This window comes from Dendrobium catenatum, unplaced genomic scaffold (assembly GCF_001605985.2).
Source record: "Dendrobium catenatum unplaced genomic scaffold, ASM160598v2 fragScaff_scaffold_412, whole genome shotgun sequence".
NCBI classification, from domain to species: Eukaryota; Viridiplantae; Streptophyta; class Magnoliopsida; order Asparagales; family Orchidaceae; genus Dendrobium; species Dendrobium catenatum.
The window spans coordinates 978,045-997,625 of record NW_021318874.1 but is presented as its reverse complement, the minus strand read 5'-3'; the positions used below and the strand labels follow the sequence as shown (position 1 = coordinate 997,625).

The following is a 19,581-nucleotide window of genomic DNA, read 5'->3' as shown; positions in this document are numbered from 1 at the left end:
ATATGAAAAGTCTACTGGGTCGCGAAATGATCACTTAAAAATCCGAGAAAAAGGCTTTTCTTTTCCGCTCCGGTGGCATCAATTGTCATTGTTTGTCCAATCAAGCACGACGATGCGGGGGGCAACGTTGGTGACAATTTTACTTCTCCAGATTTTCATCTTACTGCCGCTCCAGGGAGTCGGAGCTGTTACGGTAACTCATCTGCCTTTTTAATTTTACCAATCTTAAGATCTGTTGGTTGGCTTCTACTCACTGGCCATTTCTCACTCTTAAATTTGATAAAATTACGATGTTTCAATTCATAGTTTACTTTTCTGTTTTCTTCTGATGGTTTTGCATTTAGTTCATAAACTCCAAAGCGGATTTTCTGGGCTTAAGAAAATAAATTCATTGAATTTCGATACATGACGGGGATTTGGCCTGCTTCATTGTCTAAAATAATTCTTTTTTTTTTTAATAGTATTGAGTTCGAAAATCTCATGTTGATCCAAAATTAAAACTGGAAAGACGATTTTTTTGCTAGGTTTTGATGTCGAGTCCCGTAGGGCAGCCTCGAATGGTAAAGCCGGGCAGAAAAGGGACTGGCTGATCTCATGTGAGAGCTTTACATGATATTAATGGCATGTATTTGTTGATTAATATAGATTAAGGTGTAAAAAGTCACGTCATTTTTTTATCAGGCAAGATCCATGTAGATAATATGCTTGAGGTGTATAAGTATGCGCCGCCTGGTGCTACTGCGTAGCAGTTGTAAGTGTATGCAACGGCAAGTTTATTGTTCAGTTTCTTACCTCTGCTAACTCATTGACACCACTGTTAGTGTACTGTTTCTTTGTCATTTGGTTCATGAAATATTGACTTTTCCTAATTCGTGTTCATTGGATTAATGTTAGGGTTGAAGTTTATGTATGCAAGGCAAGCAGATGAGGAGGATTTTATTTTATTTTAGTATGCTTTTTTGGCATCACTCTAGGAAGAAAGAAAATTTATCAGCATTGTGCTTAGAGGATTCTTGAAAATGCTCAAGGAAATTTAAATAAGGATGAATCACTAGCTTGGTTTTTGTTTAAAGCGTCTTTAATTCTATTATTCATTTTCATTCATTCATTCTATTCTTGATGAAATAGTAGTGGAAAAGTTTTTGTAGAGGCTAAGTCCCAACTTTAATGAATCTAGAATGTTGAAAAGTAGGGCGTACTTAGTGCATGAAGTTACTGATAATTTAGGATCTAGTTGGGGGTTGGCATTGTGGTATCCAAAATTTTTGGCACCTCAACCTCTCTGTGTGGATTCAAAAAAGTTTTAATGGATTATGTTTTGGGATTAAATTGTCAGAAGATAGGTTGGTTAGAGATAATATACTACCTAGAGATTTCACCCTCATTTATGAAGATTTTAAGATCTAAATTCAAGTTTTCTATAGACGTAAGCCTTTATGGTTAATTATCTTTCCTAATGAAGAGAGAACACTTTCGATTAAGGATAAACACTTAGTATCTAGTGTATTGCGACCATGCTCAATATAACTCTGATTGCAGTCATCTTTATCATTGGATAGAAAATTTTAGTAAGTTCACTCATTCATTTTGCTGAAAACCTTTAACTACAAGCCTGGCCTTATAGCGCTTGCTACCATCAGGTTCTTCTTTCAGCCTATAAACCCACTTGTTCTGCAGTGCTTTCTTGCCATCTAGTGGCTTTGTCAACTCCCAAAAACAGGTTAACAAATCCAAAAGGGATTTTAAAGATGGGGATCTAGTTTGGATATGGTTACGCAAGGAAAGGTTTCCACTAGGAGCACGTGACAAGTTCAAACCCAAGGTGGATGGTCCCTTCCACATTATTAAGCACATTAATAATAATTCCTATCAATTTGAACTACTGAGAAATCTATAAGTGTCTGTGACTTTCTATATTTTAGATTTATCTCTCTATTACGAGGATGCATTTGCTTCTATTGATGTTGAAGCCTCCCCCGACCTTGGATAATGATGCAGGAGCTTAGAATTGGACCGAATTCTGGTTCAATATTGTTGTAGTTTTGGTTCACCCTTCAACCCAGGAGAATGCCGCATGAGCTTAGAATTGGACCGAATTCTGGTCCAGTAGTGCTGGAGTTTTGGCTGAACCTTTTGCTTGCATGCCATATATATATATATAACCAATGAAAACTGATTACAACTGCTTTTATTTTTGGGAGAAGTGAAAAGCTGCAGCTTACCAGCTTGCTTTCCTTCTTTTGTTGACAGCTGCTGATAAAAATATTATTTTAATGTTATTTTTGGGAGAAGTGAAAAGCTGCAACTGATAAAAAATACTATTTTATTTCAATGCTCAAATTCTTCTCCGATGGGATCGAGCTCCACGCGGTAGGAAGACTCGCGCTCGAAGGCTGACCGGACTGCCCAGGCTCGCTAGCCGGCTCGAACTCGTTAACATTGGGACGAGCTCGAGTTCGAGCTCGCATTCCGACTGACGAGCTGAGCTCGATAGTGTCAAAACTCGACTCGTTTACACCCCTAGGTTGAACCTACTCTTTGTTCCGCCCGAACCTTGTGGTTCTGTTCGGCCCTTTTATTTTTTTTAAGTTGTAGTCTTTTCTACCTTTGTTATTAGATTGTATAAATAGGAATGGCTGGTCTCATTTTGAGGTGGTGAACAGAATGGAGTGAAATTTAGTTTCAGCCAAGGCTGATTTTTGTATCCTGGAAACGATTTACAGGTGGTGATTGTTCTTGCTGTAGTTTTCTCTCTTCCCCCTCTCAAGAATTCTTCCTCTTTGCCTCTCTTTTTCAGTGTCATGTTGTGTTGACATGTGTTTGAAATTTGTGACATGAATAGCTATCCCTTTCTTAAGTAGTAAAACTCTTTTGATTTGTAGAGGGAACCGCCCTTTTAAAAATGTGGAATGACATAGTTCTTGACTTCTTTCAGGTCTGGTTTCTGCTGGTCATTTTTTCTGTGAACCTGAGCTAGGATCTCTCATCTACATATGGTGTATTTTCATGAAGCATACATACTACCCCAACTTAAAATTATATGAACAATTAGTTTCATGCAAAGTAAATTTTACCTCTAGCCGATGCAATCATTGGCTCTCACTTCATAAGTTAATAGAAAATAAAGGAAAAAGAAAAATGCTCTTTTCAACCTTGTTTCCAGTACTGTATCAACTATTGCACAGTTCATCTTTTTCTCCCAGCATTGTGAGGGATATGCGATGTTTTATTTCTTTTCTTACACTCCCTCTGTTGTATATATCTTTTTTCAATGGAAGCTGCATATTTTTGTATTCATGTGAGTGGAACTGCTACTTAATGAAACCTGCTGTTTACTTGACTCTCAATTTAATGTTCAATTCATTTCCTGAAGCGCCAGTTTTTTGCTAATATTTAAGCATCGCTTGATAGTACTTACACGTCTTTACTAACCCCCTAAACTTCTCACTTTTTGTTCTTTTTTTCTCTAGGAGTTTGACCAAGCAGCCACATCGAGGTGCTATATCCATCCATGCTATTAAGATTGATTTTTTGGTGTAATATTTGTCAATCAATTAACTTTAATGCATGTTTATGCTGTAATTTTATAATTATCCTTTTATATTTCTAATTTTATTGCTATTACTTGAATTCATAAGAAATACTATTTGATTAAGCTTTCCTCGATTTTATTAGTTTTGTCTCCCCTTGAAAAACAAGATCTATCTTTCAAAGGTAAATCAGGTTGGAGTTTCTGCCAGGAACTTTACAAACTGAAATTGCTTTGTAATATTGGATTTTATTAATACGTGCTTTAAAATGTTTAGGATTTTGACTTGCTATAATAAAAATCTTATTAAGTTAATTTTTTCTGAAGTATAATCTGGACTTACATCCGTAAGAACATCTCAAAAAATGGTTTATGTTTGGAGAACAACGCAATGTACTTGATCTCAAACTTTCTATAGTTATACGGGGAAGCATGGCATGGTGATAAACATAAATTTTGTTTTAATCTTTGTTTTTCCAATTTAAATTTGTAATGTTGTTTATCTTCTGTTATCAGAAGTCTTAAGCAGGAAGCTGGACAAAGACATGAAGTGCATTGCTCTAGAGAGAGGAGTAGGGCAGCCTGGAAAGCCATTGCGGAGGTGAGATGTCTTAGTTATTCCTTTTTATCATATTTTATGCCCTTACTCATAATTTCCTTGTCTCATAACAGTATTTGATACCCTTTGTGGATGAGGAACAATATGAGCTTCCAAAAAAATGTAGGCTGAACCCGGAGAACGATATGTTTCGAGATCAAGAACAACACAAAATCCATGTGGATACAAATGAGTGGCGCTGTGGCTTTTGCAGGAAAAGCTTTCGTGCTGAAAAATTCCTGGATCAGCATTTTGACAACCGACATTATAATCAGCTTAATGATGTAGATTTTATTCTTCACCCTCATATCAATTCATTCTTGTTTTTTATGTGATTGTGTTGCTCATCCTATGAAACTAGTGTGGTCACATTTAACCAATTCACTTGTTTATTTTTTTGTTCCTTTCACTTTCCTTTACAAGCAATAAATATTGACTAGTTTCTAGTTTTTTTTCAAACATTTTTATAATCGTATGCAATGGAGTAAAGCTTGCTAATACTTCGATACAACTTTTAGGGCATTTTCCATTATGTTTTAATTGGCCTTTTCTGTTTTTGGCATGAAAACAATTTTCTTATCATGGAGGGTTTTTGAGAGTAACAGTAAAGTGAAAGTGATGCCTTAATTATTTGATATTGATTACTGTACCTTTGGATTGCACTTGCGGCAAACTAGCTCAGTGGTACGTTTTAATTTTCTTCAAACTTGGATTGAAGTAATGGAAGTGATGCCTTTGTGAGCATGATCTATTACCATCAGGGTTTCTGAACTTTATATAAATCACTACTCATTTAGTTCTTATTGAGATATTTAGTTCAAGTGACATTCATATCAGCTAAATTTATGTTGAAATAATGGAGGTTTCCATTATAATTTAAGATCTTAGGCTTAAACTTCATTTATATGATAAACTTCATTTATATGAATCAAATTCGTTTTGTTACTTCAATTTTTGCCCCCCTCCCTGTTTACTGATAATAGAAGCCATCTATTTTATAATGAATCCAGAGTCAAGGTCGATGCCTGGCAGATTTATGTGGAGCACTGCATTGTGACTTCGTGATTGATTCCAAGAAGACAAAGACTAAATGTAATCCTGCAGCTGCGGCAAGGAACCGACATCTTTGTGAGGTAATTTTAAATATCAATACCCTTTTCATCCTTCCATTTCAGTTTCTGGAGATCTGTCTGCTGAAATATATATATATATATATATATATTTGTGTGTGTATGTATGTATTTATGCAGAATGTAGTTAGTTTGGATTATTTATTTATCTTCTCAGTATTTGTTCACAAATGATATATCTAAGGATTAGGCAGTTATACAATTCCTAAGGAAAATAATTACATTGAATTTGAATGGATGCCAACCCCAAACAGCAACATCAAGCTTTTATCCCACTATGTGGGATCGGTTATATGAATTTGTTTTCTCCGTTGTGTTCTGTTAAGAGTCAAATTCACATTTAAATCTAACAAAGAAAGGTCATTTCTAATATTTTATAACTAAGTCTTTTTAGGTCTACTTTTACCTTTTTTAACATAGGCCAAATCTAATGCGTCTACTCTCCTTACCGGGTCATCGGAAGGCCACCGTTTTATGTTACCAAACCATCTAAGGACTCTTTCTAATCTTAGCTGTCACTGGAGCTACTCCAACCTTTTTGCGTATATGCTCGTTTCGCATCCTCTCTAAGAGTAAAGCCACTCATCTGCCTACCCCACATAATAAAATTTATGTACGTACATTCTATTATAGCACCACATGCCCCTCCAAGTCACTAATGTGTGGGAGTATGCATTCCTTTCTTATTTCTAACTGATGTAGGAATACAATAGTGGAATAAATTGGCAATTAATATGTAGAAATGTAGAAAGTAGAAAAAGACTTTTGAATTTTATTACTTATTTTTGTACAGAGTGTTAAAGTATTTGTGAATTATATAGAAGGCTTACGATGGAAATAAATCAATGATTGAATAAAAAAGGAAAAATGGTCCCCAAAGGGGTTGGCGGCTAGAAGAGTAAGAGACGTTACACTAATTCCACGATTAGAACTTTTAAGAGGATCAATTCAACGATTAGAACTTTTAATCCGTGTGCTTGAGGAACCATGCCAAGATTGGTTGATTTTTGGGTTCCCACTGTCATATAATTCTTTTCATGCTGCCTGAGCTGATTTTGCCTGATTAGGGTCCCTTCATTATGCCTGAGCTAATTTTGCCAATTCTTTTCATGTTTATGCCAAGTCATCAATTTATGGGATTTTGTATTCTCAATACTCCCCCTCAATTTGAATGATAAAGATCTACCATTCCAAGTTTACATAACATATTTTTATTATATGATTGCAAAGACCTTGGTCAAAATGTCCTGCAACAATGGTTAGGAAGCCATCAATTATTTTTATTTTTCTATTAATGGGAGACAATTTGTAGGCTTAGAAAATGGTGGCAAGATTTTTCATATAATCGGTAGCACCTGAATCTATTGTCTTATTTTTAAGGGAACTACTTGAGGTATTAAAAGCACAAAAGTTAAAATTTGTATCACTTTGAGCTAGATAGCATGACCTGAAAGTTTTTTTTTTTTTTTTTTTTTGAGGATGTCCTTCTGCTTGTCAATTTCTTTTGAGTTGACCCCTTATGATTCAACAAGATAAGCCTACTCTTTTGATAAACCTTCTTTGCTTGCACCATAGTTTTGAGTCTTTCCATGGAGTTTCTAGCATTACTCTTTGACAGGTCTATTTTTTTTGAAGTAATTGCACCACAAGTTATTTTTAGGAGGGGGAGTGGATTTTATCCTTTTTTGTGAGAAGATTCAGTCATATAAGTCCTTTCCCTTGGCTTTAAGTTATTTTCATGACTGATGTTTCTGAGTTCAGAGTATCAAGCATTATTATATTTTTTTCTTCTTTAGTTTAAATGATATTTTTTTATTATATTTAAATGAAAATTTGACTCTTAATATAACACAATGGACAAAAAAGGATCTATGTAGTCGACTCCATGTTGTGGGATAAAAACTTGATGTTGTTGTTGTTATAGTTCGTATGAGTGAGAAGATCTCATTTAGGGGTAATAGGTTCTCTTTGTTTAAGCTTTGAATACGAACTGATCTAATTCATTGTTGAATTCTACAAGAAGTTTTAACACCCTATTTTTTCTATAAATTATTTAAGAACCACATTTTTATCACCATACTTCATCTTAAGATATTGACTGTAATTTAGTTCAAGCCAATATACCTTCATTACGTAGAAATATTCAATCACAGAGATGTTACTTTGTTTGATTGTTGAGAACTTCATCTTGGTCTCATGGATAGAAGAGATATCTTTAACTTTTGAGTGGGCCTATTTAATAGTTCTCTAGATACCTTTTTGTTGTATTTAGGAATATGTAAGATCCGCTGATTTTAGGCACAATTTCTCATTGCTCATCTTGGCTAGTGTCTTTTATCGGTAGGGTCTCAACTTCAAGTAAACCATGTCTCCTGGTTTGAATTATACTTATCTCATGTGCCATCAACCTTCCTCTTCATGATTTATTCGGCCCTCAACAGCTGTCCCTTGAGCTCTATTAATATTTTGTCCCTCTCCTCTAAGTATCGATCTACATTGGATACTGGTTTAGTGCTTTGGCCATAATGTATCAAATGAGGTGGGTCTCTCCCATAGAGAGTCTTGAAAGGGGTGGTCAGTGCTGCTGAATGGTACAAAGTGTTGTACCAATACTCGGCCCAAGCAATCCACTTTGCCCAACTCTTCGGCGTACCCTATACAAAGCATTGCAAACAGGTCTCTACACTTATGTTGACCACCTTTGTTTGGCCATATGTTTGGGGATGGTATGTTATGCTCCTCTGCAAGACTAGACTATCCTCTGTAAATGAAACATCTCCTTCTAGAAATGATTGATGAACACTTTGTCTCTAGCTGACATAATGGATTCTAAAAATTCATGTAAATGCACCACCACCTATATGAAGCAGTAGCCACAAAGACCACTGTGTAAGGATGCTTTAGAGGGATGAAGTATGCATACTTGCTCATATGATCCACTACTACTAGTAGTATCACTGAAAATCCCTTCGAACGCGGCAACCCCTCGATTAAGTCCTTCGCCACATCGTCCCACACCATTTTTGATAGAGCTAGAGGTTGTAGTAATCCTTCTGGTCATGGCCAAGTACTTGTGTTGCTGTCACAAATCACATCTTGCCACCTAGTCCTTTACATCTCGGCCCATCCCCACCCAGTATAACTCTGAGGACAACCGACTGTAGGTTTTCTAAACTCCTGAGTATTACCAACTGCGCTGCCATGAAACTCTTGCAACATCTTGGGAATGTACCCAATGTCCTCGGTAAGATGAATCGCCCCTGATTTAGCAGCTGTTCCCTCCTTAGCGTGTAACCAAGATGATTCTTTGCTTCCTGCAATAACAAATAATCATTAAACTCCTCCCAAAAGCGAATCAGATATCTGGACTCTCTACACTAAAACCAAGTTAGGGCTTTCCCCTCCTGACATAGTCCTGCGGTTGTAAGCTTCTCCTCCTCATTCAACACATTCATCGTGAAATATCTCTCCACCCGATGCACCCAAATATGGGCATCCTACCTTTCAAATATCTGCATCTTCAACTTCCTCACCTTAGCATCTTCACTCCAACTTCCTCTTCCTCCAACAGTTCCCCTCATGCATTGAGGGTGGGAATCCTATCTTTCTTCCATCCTCCTTGTATAACCCGATCCCCATGGCTCGGCTCAACCCCCTACATTTCTGGTCGCCTACTCCCCTTGCCCGAAATGCCTCTCATAGTGGTCGGCCACCCCACCACCTCCACCAAAAATTTCCCTCCTTTCTTCCCTCATCCGAAAACCCTGATCTGCCCCTTATCGGAGCCCTAAGAGGTGGCTCTTGATGAGCTTGACCTGTTAATGAGCTAGTAAAAAAAATAAGAGGTGGCTCTCGATGAAAGAAACTCTCATCGTCAAAATCCTCCCATCTGAGCTCCTTACCTTGGATTTGGCCAAGGGAATACCGGTCAAATCTCTGTTAGGGTTAGCAATCGGAACCGCCAGTAGAGTTTTGGATTATTTCTCCGTCAGCTTTCTCATTATTTCCTCCAAAACTCCAAATTAGTTCTCCATCCAATTCTCATTGGCTGAAAACCTTTCTTTGATGGTTAAGAGCTTCTCCTCCATCCCGGATTTGATTTGCTCCACTTTGCCTTCCAACACATCCATCTTACTTGTTGCCATCTCTCCAAAATCTCGTTTTGATGCCAATTTTCTGCAACTTGGAAGCAAAAACATCAAATTAGATAAGAGGAAATTGCATAAACTTAAGTATGAGGGCTGATTTATGTTTACTCCAACAACGAAAAATCTAATTGATATCACAAAGGGGACCGAACTTCCCCCTCCTGCAGCCCCTGGTACCGCCCAACTACATGGCTAGTTCGACCTGGGTTGAGCTAATTGGCTGGGTTGGTCTGGGCCGGGCTGGCCAAGCTAGTCTGGGCGGAGCTTATCAGTATGGTGGCCTTTATGCTCTATTAATTATATGTTGACTTTCAAGTAGAATTTATGATGGTGAACAACTTGTGTTGAGCTTGATAAATAAATGAGCAAAAAAAAAAAAAAAAAAGAGAGAGCTCATCTGTTTAATAAGTCAATTTAAATAATACTTGAGCTCGCTCAAGCTAAACTTATTTATGCTCGACTATTAATGCACTTATGCATTATAAGCCAATGTATGAGTTGCGAGTATAGAGGGAAACAATTTAATTATGCTTCTAGGGCATGATGGGGCTGCCATTTTTTTATGTTGCTTTTATCCTAGATAAAAAGTCCCATATGTGATGTGAAACCAGGAATTGAATTTAGAAGCTTAATAAAATATTGTTTAAGTGGTGAAAATTGCAAGCTTAACATTGTTCACAATTGATACTTTTCAGAGATCGTAGAATTCAACTACGCTTAGGCAAGAGCTTAAGCCTAAATTAGCGAGATCGGTAAAATAACGACTGTAATAAAAGTAAAGCAAATGAAAAGCCAACTAGAATCCCGCGGTTACTTAGGTAAGATAGAAAGGGCCATTGTAAAGGACCTGGTCTAATTGACAAATAGAAAAAAAAAAGTGTGAAAGTTTGCTGCCAATTTTTTCTCAAATTAGTATATTTTGTAAATGATGTCGAACAATATCATAAAAGCCTATCTTTTTTTCTTTTTTCTTTTTTTAAATCATAAAAGCCTATCTTGAATTGCCTCAAATTGCAATGACAAGCGTGACATTTTTCTCAATATTTCCAACATGTTTTGTGCCTATTGGAATGGAATCCAAGAGATCTGACATGGGTGACATGGTTTAGTACTAAGATATTGAATGAATATTCTTTGGTAATGTTGATTCAAGTGTTTATTTAACAAGTGTACAATGATCAATAGTGTTTTCATATTAATGAGAAGTTATAATTCTGAGGGTTTCCTTGATGTAAACATTAATAGGGCCGGGGAGATCACCTCAAATAGTAATCTTACAAGCAGTCCTTGAGTGATGTTGTAGCAATGCTTGAAAACTTCTTGTCACATTAGTGTCATAGCGTCCAAGTAGAGTTCAAATATATTATTCGTAGTATATATTATATTATTGAACTTTTGATTTGTGACTTGCGTACGCCTCACCCAGAATTACGCAATTGCGCCTCTGAGGCGCGCCTCAGTCCAGGTGAGGCATACGCCTCATCCAGGTGAAGAATTGAGTAAGCCTCGAGGCGTTTTTTGGTCAAATTGCGCAAAGGCGCGCCTCTAATTGCACAATTTTAAACAGAGTTGTGATCCCATTATCTTCTAGAGCTGAATGATTTCTGCTAGTACGGTTCATGATTATTTCGAGTGAACTTCTCTGGAGTTTGATAGAAATGAATGATATGCTTCTTCTGTAATTTTCAAGTTAAGGATTCCTAGAAAGATTTTGTATTAACGGTAAAATCCTGCATGACTAGTGACAATTTCTAGATGAATCGCAATAGTGCTTGTGGAGCATTGCTTTCTTTTGAGGTGTGCCCCTTAGAAAACTGCACAAACAGATTACACTGATTGATTGTCTAGTTTTAATCACCAAGCGTAGCTCTTTTATTACTAGAAATTAATATAAGCCTATCAATTTTCATGTAATTCCTTTGATTAACAGTCTGTTAGATGGTCTTGATTGCAGAGCCTTGCCGATAGTTGCTTTCCTCTAAATAAGGGTCAATCAGCAAGCCGTCTGCATGGTATTTTACTTCATACAAGTTTATCTTATATGTTATTTACTACTGGCATTTACCTTTTTTTTTTGTAGAATTTTTCTTGCGTCAATTTTGTGATGCTCACACATGTGCTGGAGGGAAAAAGCCATTTTCTAGAGGGGGCAAGGTAAAATAGCATGTTTGTAGAATCTACGGATCATTATATCAACTTTCTTGTAGATACAGGCTTCGTTTGGGACGGCTTCCTTATAGCTTCTTAAAGTAGCTTTTTAGCTAAAAAATTAATTTTTTTGTACTAAAAAGTTGCTTTAAGTAGTAAGAAAGCCGTCCCAAACGAAGCCATAGTGTTTGCTCAGGTCTTCATTCTTTCATCAGGTCTTCATTCTTTCATATCCATGAAAAATATTGCCAAGGCTCAAGGCTTCTTAAAATTATGTTCTTTGAATTCAATTTCATGGTGAAATCTACTTTGTGGATTTTTCTCATTCTATTTATTATAATTAAGAAATGATTAATTCATCTATTTATAATAGATGGTATGAGTTTGTTTAATGATTAGAACTTTAGATTTTTCTCAAATTGACAGGACTGATTTTATTGTCTATGCAGAAGGAGTCGAGTGTATTCTACCTAGCTGTTTGCATATTAGTTGTGATGCTGCTACCTTTGTTCTATACTGTGGTTTACTTGCAACAAAGGTTCGAATCATGTATCATTAATGCTTAAAGGTTCAGAGTGATGCTTAATATATTTTTTTCCTTTGTAGGGAGATGAATAAGGGTGTACAGGTTCTGAAGCGCATTTCAAAACCTGGTCTAAAGACGAAGCCCTCTTAGTTGTAAGTTTCTTATGTGACCTTTAGGTCTTCTATGAGTTAATCATGCTACCTGTCCTTTCTTGAGATCATGTTAACTGTGCTCAGCATTACTACGTTGCTAGAAGATGTTCCATTCTTGACTTTTTTAACTCATGTTTTTTCTCTCTTTCTGGAGTGATTTTGTGTTGTGTGGAACCTGATTGTATTGATCAATCGGGTTGTTCTGTTGCTTTGACCTCAAGTTTGTCATGCTTGTTGAGCAGTGCAGGGGGTTTACCCCCCGGCAAATTTTTTTTCTGCATGTTCGCTGTGAATCTGGGCACCCCAGTGCTGCATACCTGAGCGCCCCATCACTGAATGACAGAGAGCGAAGCATCGCAATGGTCTATATATGGTGTAGTGGACGGTTGTCTTTCTCGTTTTTCTGAAGGGTTGTGTCTCTTGGGGTTATTTACTTGGCTTTCTCTTGTATTTTAGGTTTATAGACATTGAGAACGGTGCATGTGGGAAGAGAAAGGAGGAGAGAGCGAGATAGAAGAGAGATCTATACTTATTCATCCCAGTTTTCATAATGGATTTCTTGGTGTGGCATGGCTCAGTGGGTTTTCCTCTATTTTGAGTTTTTCCACTTTAAATGCTACTGTCCGTTACTTTTCTGCTGCTTTTACTTTCTTGCTTGTTTCGTCATTGTGGTGTTTACTTCTCGTCCCCAATAATTTGATGGACTAGTCCGTCCTGGACCAATCAAGCCAGTCTGTCATGGACTGACGATCGCTTATAGCATGCAGAAATCCCGCTTGCATTAGATGCCGCCCCCTTGGGGTGGGACCCAGGGGGAATAATTCAAGGGGTTTGAGCGGCTAGGAGGGAAATTTGAACAGTGAAGAGCTGTTTTAGGATTTGCCATGTTTTTTGTATGCCTTATGTAGGTTTTTACCCTAGGGTTTATGGCTTATGCTTGTGTTTGCTGAAATTAGAATGTCATATGTTGTGAGGGCTCTAGCCGGCAGCTAGGGATTTGGGAGAGCCTGATCTTCCTCTCCAATTGAAGATCCAACTATATCTCGCTATTCTCTTTCATATATCCTATAATAAAGACATTTGTGATGTGCTCTTCTTCCCAATTTTTTATTATTGTTCGCTGATTTTGGCTGAAATTGCATCTACTTTCTATCAAATTGGTATCAGAGTGGTGTCTTGGGCTAAAATATAAGCCTTCTTCGTTGATTTCTATTGTATTTTTTCCCTCCGTCTTGCTGATTTTTATTGTTTGAATACCATATTCACTATTTTTTTGTTGTTTCTTAATGTATGGAGCCTAGATTCGAGTACCTATGGCGGGAAAAAAAGGTAGAAGGGGAGATTGAACAATTGAAATATGAAATTTCAATTTTCAAACTCAAATTTCAGTCGTCCACGAGAAGATTGATGGAAAATTTGCTATCATGGAGGGGATGATGAAGAAGTTGCTCAAGTGCCAAACCAAAATGGCATCGTTAGAGACGAGAGAAGTCGCCGACAACCATGGGAGTAGGGAAAACCCTATTATGATAAGGGGAGGGGAAGAATAAAGATGGAGATCTTGGAGGGAGAAGAGAGAAGACCTCCTCTAGAACCTATTCCTAGGGAGGAGATACGTAGAAGGTATGAGGAGAGGCGTGAGGGGGTTGGGTATGAATGAATGGGTGCAGATTTTGAAAGAAGAGGGGAGGAGATTATAATCCACCTGGGGAATGGGTTATGTTGTTTTCCCCATCTTATTCTCGCATCTAGATGGCCTCCTTATTTCAAATGTAAAGTTATTGTTGCGATTTATCTAGACAGCAACATCCCTAAAATGTTCATTCTTGCTAGGTCATGGCTCACAAGTTAGGACTGCAACACCTTGTGTATTATTTTCTTTTATCTAAACGGTGGCAGTCTATGCTGCACCGATATAGATACGGCGACACGGATATGGATACGGGACACGTTTATTCTTAAAAATACAAGATACGGGCACGGTGCAGTCATGACATTATAATTTATAAATAATACATAAAAAATAAAAAAGCAATTAAAGCATAATATTTGAAATTACAAAAAAAAAATGAAAGTAACATCATTTGTAGCCTTGTAGCTTATAATATCAAAATAAAAGTAAGCATTAAATGTCTAGTACAACAACAAAAGCATAAACATAAATTGTGTAGCACATGAAGTTTAAACTATTCAATAGAAAGAATGATATGATTAGCTTCTTCAGTGGTTTGTCTTTGAACTTTTATATCATCTTCAATAAATATCATAACTTCTAATTCAGGCTCATCAAGTGAAAGATTAGCAATTTCTAATATTCTCATATCATCTAGAGACTCAAATCCATCTCGGAAATGAAAGAACCTCGCTCGCAGTCGCGGAAGTAAATCCGACGGGTTTTTTTTTTCTGATTTCTTTTATTTTTTCAACGGACGAAGCGTATCAGATATGCGTGTCATTTTGAAATTAAATAGTATTTTAATTGGATACGGCTTTGTCATATCCGACACGTATCGGTACTGTATTGCAGGCGTATCCGTGTATCGGATACAGCACGCCTTCATAAATAGGTGTATTGGTGCAACTTAGCTAGCAGTACTTGGGCAAGTCTTTCTTTTTTTTATTTTTTCTTTGAGAGAATGATTATCGGCAATTTCTATCTGCTCCCATACTAATTCTACCCTGAAGATATCTTTGATTTCGTTAGCTTGCATCAGCACCCAATTTGGACATATGTTACTTCCAATCACTGGGAATACGAGAATCTTGGCGTAGTGCTAATGCTTTTTTTTTTTTTTTTTTTTTTTTTTTTTTTGATGCCTTGAGATGTCGATGCCATAGATGCTCTCAGGAGCGGAACCAGCTCTAATTTTCAGGGGGGGCAAACTTATAAGACATATATGTCGAGGATTCAAGGGGGCAGTGTCTTCTGGCGGGGTTCGACCTGTTGGGGGCAATTATCTAAAGACCATAGTATTTTAAAATTTTTAGGGGGGGGGCAATTGCATGAAAACTCTTGTAATAAAGACTAAAAAATGAATAAAAAGGATAAATTACCTAAAAAAACCATATAAAAAAATTAAAAAAAAAAATTTTGAGGGGGGGCAACTGCCCCCCCTGGAACCTAAATGGTTCCGCCCTTGGATGCTCTATCTCGTCTTTGTCCCCATTGATCAACTTTAGTTGAATGTTGGCTTTGTTTTTGTGGCTAGTGGATGCTCTGTATAAGTGATTGTAGCTGCAATCCTTTTATTTATCCCCTAAATTTCTTCTTTTGTTAAGCTATTTGAATGCACTTTTTACATCTTCGAGGTTCAATTGTATTTCGTCTGATTTAGACACCCTTAAACATCATATTGTTGTACTTTTACAGAATATTAATGCTAGAAGATTATAAACACCGTTCTATCTGGATTCATGGTATTGCTTTTACTGGCACTTATTTTTAATTTTTAATGATCAACTTGTGGAGTTGGTGCTTAAGACCATGGTCATGCATAAAGCAGCTGCCTGTTACTGAATGACTAGTTTGTACGTTCTTAGGCTTCGTTTGGGACGGCTTTCTTACTGCTTTTTCAAATAGATTTTTAGTACAAAATTAAATTTATTTACTAGAAAGCTGCCTTAAAAAGCAGTCATAAAGCCGTCCCAAATGAAGTCTTAGGCCTTGTTTGGGATGACTTTCTTGATGCTTCTTAAAACAGTTTTTTATTACAAAAATTTTAGATTTTGTACTAAAAAATTGTTTTAAGAAGCAGCAAGAAAGCCGCCTCAAATGAAGCTTTAGTTAGTTTAAGGCAGAAATTGTGTGAGGCTTTTTATTGAAGACTTCTTTTTTCAAAATTTGAATTATCTCATCACCCTTCAAAGGTTCTAGCAGAGAGAACAAGCGGGTATGTAGCTAATCTTGCTCTAACTTGAATTCAGATTTGTTTATTTATATAAAAACTGAAGAGCGAACTCTCGAGAGCTGTTCATAACTGAACTAAGTGGTTGGAAAAACCTTGGAATTGAAGATGAGAATGCCGCAGATTGGCAGCTTCTAAGGCTTTATTTGGGACGGCTTTCTTACTGTTTCTTAAACCAATTTTTTAATAAAAAATTTCTATTAAAAAGCTGCTTTAAGAAGTACTAGTAATAAAGCTGCCCCAAATGAAGCCTAAATGTTTGCCTTACCAAAACCCATGCATTGATCAGCTTTTGAATGCTAATTCCCTTGTCTCAGCTTAGATTACTTCTAAAATCTCAAGTGTTCTTCTCGTGCAACGACAGTTAACTTACAATTTACTCTAATTGAATATCTGATAGTTAATTATCTATCATCTTACATATTTCTTTCAGGTTTTTTTATTTCTCTGACTTTTGCAAGCCAATACTCTATACATTTGAACTTTCTGGGCTGAGAGTGCTGATATGAAGCTGCGGTTAACACCTTTTGCTATGAATCAAGATGCAAATATACTTGTGAGCTGGGCAAGTCTACTAAACTTTTTTCAAGTTACAAGGCTTCACCTTTCCTTTCAGTCCAGAGTTTCTTGACCATTTTCAAGACCCACAGATGAGTGTATTCTTTGGAAAACCAGTTTTTGTTGTAGTTTGAATTTTTCTTAAGTTATCCACTATTAACTGAAACTTATTTTAGTACAACTTAGTGTGGAGTGAGCAACCTTATAACTTTTTTGTATGTGTTTCTTGTCTGTTTCATAGATCGAGATTTGATCTTGCAATTGATGATGTTCCATGAGAATGTTCTTCTAATCTCTCTTCCCCTCGCCATTATGAGCTTTTGTACATCAAGCAAGAGTCCCACATCTGATTTAGGTTTGGACGGCTTTCTTGCTGCTTCAAAAAGCAGCTTTTTAATACAAAAATTTTATTTTTTGTGCTAGAAAACTGCTTTAAGGAGTAGTAAAAAAGCCGCCCCAAATGAAACCTTAGTCAGTCATTTGGCCTATCTTATGCAAAGGCAAGGTTAACCTAGATTACCTTGACTCAATTTTGATTTGAGGCTCTCCTTAATATGGAGCTCTTAACAAGCTCATAAAGCAAATACTTTGACGGAAGCTACAGAAGTAAATAAATTAATTAAATGATAAAGATGCTCATCTCTCGTTCTTTAAATAAGGTATTAGTAAGTTGCAAAATCATAATCTATAAAAATTCTAATATGGTTTTACGACCTTCATTAGCCGCATCAAAATCATAGTCACTATGAATGCTTTTAAAATAACTTTTTATTAACATGTTCATTTAAATCTCTTCTACTAAAAATTCTTTCTTCAAGATGTATATTTTATATTAATTTTTTTAAGTCATTTTAAAATTTTCAAATATCCAAACTTATTTGAGGGGCATAAATATTTATAATATTAATAATATTTAAATTTTTAATTATATTTTCAATTCAATTAATTTTTTATAATATTATTCTTCAAATTTTTATCTATAATCACACTTACACTATTTCTAATATGATTGCTATGAGAATATTATAATTTAAATTCTAAAATATCAATTTCTTTAGTTTTCTTTTTAATTCATTTAGTTTTTTGAATGCATATCATATTTATTTTTCTATGAATCATAATATCTATTAATTTTATAAATAACTTGATATTCATAAAATCAACTTCATTTATTTGTTCATTTTGAAAATGTAATAGAACTTAAAAACAATGTCAATAAAATTTTAAAACTAAGTATATAACTAATTTAACACTAAATATTAATTTAATTTTACATTTATATTCATTTGATGTTTAAGAAGTTCCATGAGAATTAAAAAAAATAAGTTAGTTTAATTAATTTTAAATTATTAGATTTAACATTTCAAAAAATATTTATGTTAAAAGTATAAGTTCGATTAAAGTATTGAGCAAATATTTAAATTGATTTAAATATAATGGAGTTCTTATAGAATTTAGTGAAAAAAGTTCGAATATATTTTTTTTTTTATGAGTAATAACTAATCAGACAAACAGTTTAAATAATAGTTAAGCCCAAACAAAATTTAAAGAAAAAAAAAATAAACGAATTTGAACGACAGTAAAAGTCTGCCGCTAGCCCTAGCCGGAGTTTCTAATTGGCTGTTGGTAACAGAGCACCAAACAGCAGATGCATGTCCTCCTGTCTGCGGAAAATCCAGCAATTGGCAAGTGGGGTCCACAATGCAACCAATTTATTATTTGGAATCTCACCAAATACAACTTCCCCCAAAATTTCACCCACCTCGTAATGACCTAAAATATGGGCTAAACAATTTGGTTAATTTTTAGAGGTCTACAAGTACGGTCTAAATAGTAGAGGAGAAGGACAGCTTTATCTCCGTCATTAAGACGAGGGCGTCACGAGACCTGCAATTGCAAGCACTCTATTATTTTAGCGGCGATAGCAAGTTGCCGAGGTGGACCCATGTACGTGAAGATCAAGTGTCATTAAGATTCGTGTACTGTAGTACTACCAGCGAGATGGACGGATCGATTGTTTGCGAATTTTCTTAGGCTTTAACAAAATTTAACCACAAATTCATCAACTGTATATCACAGAAATAAATGAAAGGGAGCTGCAACATTTTTGGTAATGCAACTTTAAATTGACTATTAATCTCAATTTCAGTCAAATGGACGGATCGATTGTTTGCGAATTTTCTTAGGCTTTAACAAAATTTAACCACAAATTCATCAACTGTATATCACAGAAATAAATGAAAGGGAGCTGCAACATTTTTGGTAATGCAACTTTAAATTGACTATTAATCTCAATTTCAGTCAAATGAACTTACAAATTTTGATCCAAATTTTATTCAAGGTAAAATTAATTCATTTTTAAAAATTTATTTTAGATGTTTTAAGACTTGGTTATACCTATGATGAGTAGATTAGAGAAATTATTCTGTGCGGACGTCAGACGCATTTCTACGTCCAAAGACGAATAAGGTGCAATCACGTCAGTGGTGTCGAGCAAAAGGGTGATGTGGCGTATTCTGATTGGTATCCGGACGGCGTTTGACATCCGCACAAAATAATTTTTCATCTTAGAGGGTATAATAATGATAAATTTAAAATTTATGATGAATGCATTATATTTTATAAGATAATATGATAAAAATAATCAATAAAGATTCTCTTCTACTTAAGAAATCAATTAAAGCATAGATATATGTGTTTATGTTAGTCTGTATATTATTTTTTCTTCTAAGTTTAGTATTTTTATTGGCCTTTTAATCTTTTAAATAAAAGATAAAGAATAAAATTTTGAATATTTTCAAATCTATTGATGTTGTTGGGATATATATATATATATATATAATTAGTAATATATTTTCAGAATTTCATTTTTAAGTAGAATGATAAT

General features: G+C 35.5%; 1 protein-coding gene across 2 annotated transcripts; it reads left to right on the top strand.

The window, feature by feature from the left end:
- Nucleotides 1-16,986, top strand: LOC110092729. 2 transcript variants are annotated; one of them, XM_028694160.1, is made up of 10 exons: nt 1-193; nt 3,471-3,496; nt 4,049-4,130; nt 4,202-4,411; nt 5,138-5,260; nt 11,360-11,417; nt 11,486-11,559; nt 12,003-12,091; nt 12,160-12,231; nt 16,570-16,986. In XM_028694160.1, exons 1-9 carry the CDS (start codon nt 113-115, stop codon nt 12,227-12,229), a joined length of 813 nt encoding a protein of 270 aa, XP_028549993.1. In that variant the 5' UTR covers nt 1-112; the 3' UTR covers nt 12,230-12,231; nt 16,570-16,986. The 2 variants fall into 2 exon arrangements, with proteins under 2 accessions (XP_028549993.1, XP_028549992.1); XM_028694159.1 differs by having other exon boundaries at nt 2-193; nt 4,046-4,130.
- Nucleotides 16,987-19,581: the final 2,595 nt, after the last annotated feature.

Coding starts and splice junctions, on each gene's coding strand:
- LOC110092729 (XM_028694159.1), top strand. CDS start 113: ATGCGGGGGGCAACGTTGGTGACAATTTTACTTCTCCAGATTTTCATC. Junction 194..3,470: donor AGGGAGTCGGAGCTGTTACG/GTAACTCATCTG, acceptor TTTTTTCTCTAG/GAGTTTGACCAAGCAGCCAC. Junction 4,131..4,201: donor CCTGGAAAGCCATTGCGGAG/GTGAGATGTCTT, acceptor GTCTCATAACAG/TATTTGATACCCTTTGTGGA.